The 4,645-nt window shown below is 52.4% G+C and overlaps 1 protein-coding gene across 1 annotated transcript; it reads right to left on the reverse strand.

Moving 5' to 3' along the window:
- Positions 1-225: 225 nt before the first annotated feature.
- PtA15_6A382 (uncharacterized protein) lies at positions 226-3,345 on the reverse strand (the record flags this gene model as incomplete). Its single annotated transcript, XM_053170081.1, has 4 exons — positions 226-358; positions 3,064-3,100; positions 3,155-3,253; positions 3,321-3,345. The coding sequence occupies 4 exons, from the start codon at positions 3,343-3,345 to the stop codon at positions 226-228; spliced, it is 294 nt and encodes a 97-aa protein (XP_053021308.1).
- Positions 3,346-4,645: the final 1,300 nt, after the last annotated feature.

Consider the following 4,645-nt stretch of genomic DNA (forward strand, 5'->3'; position numbering starts at 1 on the left):
GGCAGTGTGAGAATGCTGACTAGGAGGTGGAGTCAAGGATGAATGTCGCGACCCCTTCTCTGAATCTGATTCAGAGGAATCGGTGGCAGGCAAAGGTTCGGGAGGAGGTGCGGTCAACATTTTTGTTGTGAGGTGACAAATATGAAGCAAAGACAGATGGGGGGACGGTGAGACACATGGGGCCAGGGAGACAGTGGCCTCGATTTATGATGTGATGGTGGGTTTTCAGGACAACCCGAAGGCCTTTGTGATTGAAAAGCTTGCATAGCCTTTGTGTGGTGGATCGAGGTTCCATGTTGCAGCTGAAATGGGCTTAGCCTGAGCAGTAAGCTTGAGTTTAGTTATACCTAGGGCCCAGCTGCGCACAGGGAATTATTGAGGGGATTGTCAGCGTCCTGGGTTTGAGACGGGAGCTGACGCAGCGCTGACACAAGCAGCATGCTCTGACTGCTGACCATCAGCATGTGTGCTGTGGGAGTGTGGGGATCCTAAACGTCAGCTTGAAGTTGAACACATGTGTGCAGAGTGCGCTGCAGTTGCCGTGGTCAGCAAGATACTCAGCTTCCGCCGCGCTAGGTCACTTTGCAAATTGGATGTAGAACAATCAGCAAGTTGAATAAGCAAGGTGACGCGTGGCGGTGCATGAGGTTGGCTGAACTTCGCAGCCAAGACTAACATCAGGCCAAGACGGGCCTGAAACTGTCAGATAGGGCATGAGGTGAAATGCTGACGTTGTCCACAAGCATGTCTTCACGGACGGGGCGTGGGATTAACAATTCTCTGATAGCGGGCTGTGAAATCAAGGTCTGACCAAGCCATCCCGGGGACAACTACGATCATCGGGGTTATCGATGCACAAAAATCTACTGCGTAGTCTCTTCGACATTGAGGGCTGAGAGGTGTAAGTCTGGATTGCTATCACAACCCGGTCAGTCTCCAGGAGATGTGGAATAAAGGGTACGGCAACCCGGATGTTCGCGGCGCAGCGTTCTGCGCAGATGTCCACCGTGATGTTCGGCCAAACATCATGGTGGACATTGGATCGCAGTGGGCAAAACTTAGCAAGAACTTAATCAAAGGTCCAGGAACCTTAGAATTCCAGAATGCAGAGCAAGATAACTACTGCGCGGGGATGAATGAGGAGCATCATGCCTTTTGGCGAGGGATCAGAATGTATCCGCTCAAAGTTCCATACATATACCACACTGCTGCACTGGCCACATGGCTCTCATAGCCCGGCCTGGCGAGGTAGCGGGCTTCGGGTCGGGCCCCAGAGGCCCGCGGGTCTGGGATGTCCACCCTGATGTTCGGCCGAACATCGCGGTGGACATTTCCTCACCCTCTCATGAGGCGGCTTTGGGAACCCTGTCAGTGCAGGTAATACGTTACCTGCACTGACAGGGCTCAGGCAGACCATCGCATCATGTGCCTCACCGTTTTTGGACACTAATATCCCCTCCTCCCAACCTGACAACGTCAGCCTGGAGGGGATGGACACTGGATGTCTCACAGGGCGCAGCACAGAGGAGTTTCCCCTTGCATTCCTAAAACCTACACACTACGGCAGTAATCTATAGCGAAAAGATGGACGAAACATTCCATTACATATCATCCGTGGACCGTTTCCAACAACCCGCTAGAGTGGGTAATCACCGATCCAAGTTCATCGAGCCACCAGTTTGAACGTCGAGGTGCCCATCGGCGGGCGGTCCGCTCGTGCTCGTGTATCCCACGTTTCCAGCTGGCGCAGTCGCGGGAGTGCCAGAGCCTGCAGGTCCTGCGGCAGGCTGGCAAGCTAGTAGTAGATCACGCGCAATGACATCAAGACCTATCGCCGGGACTTTAGAGATAGTATCCTGCTCAAAGGCGCCGAGCTTAGTCCAATAAAGTTTGCTGTAAGAGTCGAGAGGTAGCCCGCGGGGAACACCTATTATGCCTTTAGTGCTCTTGAAGTTGCCTTTTGAGCGAGCATAGAGTTTCTGATTGGCCGCAACGGTTTTGTGATGTTGTCCGCGCGCAATGGTCATCTTGTCGAGGCAGTGTAAGATGCTTGTGAGGTCATCACTCCTCCAGTCGGGGATCTGAGAGAGAGGGGCGATGTTCTCCCCGGCGTCTTCAATGTCGGAGCCGCACTCCCTCTGCTCAACAATATTGGCAAGTTGGATGTTGGTTTTGAACAGCTTGTCAACCATGGAGCATCGATTTTCCTTGATCTGACACACAGGAGCACATGAGGAGTGATCCATTTCATCCGGCGAGTCAGAAGGTTGGGGGGGCAGGAGATGGGATGATCTCACCTTTTTGTGCATTCGTTGGTGTTGGTCCACTTTAGCCTTGCGGTTCTTGATCCCGTTGTAAGTCGGGACATCCATGTTCTGGAATTCTCGAAGTTCGCGCGACTTGGTGTGGATCCATCGTTGGATAATGGCGGGTGCCTGAGCCGCCTGCTCATTGGTGACAGATGTGGTTTGACGAATCCAATCTACAGACTTCAAGGCCAAGATCTCAATAATCACTGAGTTCCACGCGGAGCTGCTCCCGGGCTGCGTCGCATCCCACTGAAAGGTGACTCGACAGATGCCTGCCAATGCTAAGGTCCTCTCGACATCAGCCTTGACTGGCAGGCTTATTGGCTTACAGCCCTTCCCAGGACCTTGCATGGATGCAGAAGTGAAAGGTGGTAGCGTGAGATTTTTCCGAATTTCCTTCTCTGCAACACCGACATAGTAATCTATCTCAGCAGCCGGCTTGCCGACAAGAGCGGCGCAAACTCTGTCGAGCTGTTGAAGGATAACAGCACTTCGCTTCTCCATCCAATATTGGCCTGCAAGTTCCGGTTCAGTTGGAGTTATCGGGTAATCTTGAGGCTTGTCAGGATTGCCAAGGAAGAATTTGATGAAACTCTGGATACTCCGAGAAAGTGCATCGTGGTGCTCCGCAAGCGCACTCTTACGCGCGATACCTTTGGCCCGCCTCCCAGATTTCCGCCCTTCTTCGACCTCTCCGGCTTCGGTTCTAGATTTCCTCGCGTTGGCAACAACAAATGCAGGGTCCAACCGGGACGGATCCTTGGGCTCCGATGCGCGTTGAGCTGCCTCGGCTGTGCACAGAAGTTGGGTCAGGGGTTGGTCTCATCAACTTGTGTAAGGCCAACCATTGCTTGACTTGCCTTCGTTTGCAGTCTGCATGGCCGAATCACCGGATTGCATGCTTCCATCGGCTTGAAACTTGGGGACCAGACCATCCACCAGAGCTGCGATCCATGACTCGTCTGAGCTTGACGGGGGGGGCACCGTTTCCCTCAGCACCTGGCTGCTCACCCAGAGGAGCATCGGTGGGAGCCATGATGGATGATTATAGACGAGATTGTGGGGCGCAAGGGCAAGACCAGGTTAATGTGGACCTCGGAGAACAGAGCAGGAGAGTCGTAGCAGAGGGCCAGTGGACCGGAAATCTTTTATGCGGCAGATAAATAAGAGGGAAAATTGGGGCACAAGGATGGGTGAACCAAGTCGCAACTAAGTCCAAATTTGTATATGTTCACAATAATTCGGACACACATCAAGCAGGCCTCGATTTGACATGAGACGGGGGTCCCCTTTGTACGGGATGAGGATGGTACCACACATAGGGATCTTGACAAGAGAGGATCCTACTACACAATCACAACCATCCTCCCTTCCAAGCCCCGCTGCCACTTCGGTTCAATCATCCACAAGGCCTTCCCAGCCCTGCACAACGTAAAAGCCCACACAAAAAAGTCAACTCGTGCCAAACAGACACTGGGTAACCCTGCCAAGCAGAAGGACTTACTGCGGTGCGTAATCCTACGGCACTGATTGTCTCAGTGGACAGACCAAACGTCCCAGCAACATGCCGCATGATGGCCACATGCCCAATCACTTGTGCACAATTAACCACCGTCATCACCTCTAGTTCGGCCTTGACTAATCTGCAGTTGAGATAGGGGTAATCTCCGTACGGATCATCCTTCCTTTGTAGTTCTTTGAATGGCCTCACCGCGAGCCATGTTGTCCCCAGTGTTTGTTCTGATTGGAAGATGTGGTGTGTTTCTCCAAATCGTTGAACATTGCCTAAGTAGAACTCAACCATTGAGTTTCCCTCGTGATTCTCCTTTGTTGTGAAGGTCTTCCGGTCAATCTGGATGCTGCTGACAGAGTCCACAGTAGGATTCAAATTGAGGTCTAATTGCGTCATTGGTTTTCCATCACTCCTCCGCTGTTGCAGGCCCACAGCCCTTTGCCACCGCACAAACAAAGGCTGCTGAAGGTTCATTTTGATCGATGCCCCTTTATCTGAATCCTCGGCGGCAGAGGATTGAGCATAGGTTGCGTCATTTTGGAGAGAGCGGAGAGTTGAGTTCATATGCCACTTCTTGAGCAGAGTCTTGGGGATGTCTCCTGCGAATAAGCATCACTCAACATCAGCCATTATGACTGCAGCCAAAGGGAGACAAGCACTCACCAAGGTGGTTGTTGGTAGGGAGCCTCTGTAACATCCCGTTCACTCTCTCCTGTGCCCATGCTGCCGTTGAGCGAGGAGGGCCAAACCTCCGGATTACATCAGAGAAATGCTGAGTCAGATGCAAGTTTGGTTTGCTTGATTTTGTTGGCCAGCCAGTTTG

The sequence above is a fragment of the Puccinia triticina genome, chromosome 6A (genome assembly GCF_026914185.1).
Source record: "Puccinia triticina chromosome 6A, complete sequence".
Taxonomy (NCBI): Eukaryota; Fungi; Basidiomycota; class Pucciniomycetes; order Pucciniales; family Pucciniaceae; genus Puccinia; species Puccinia triticina.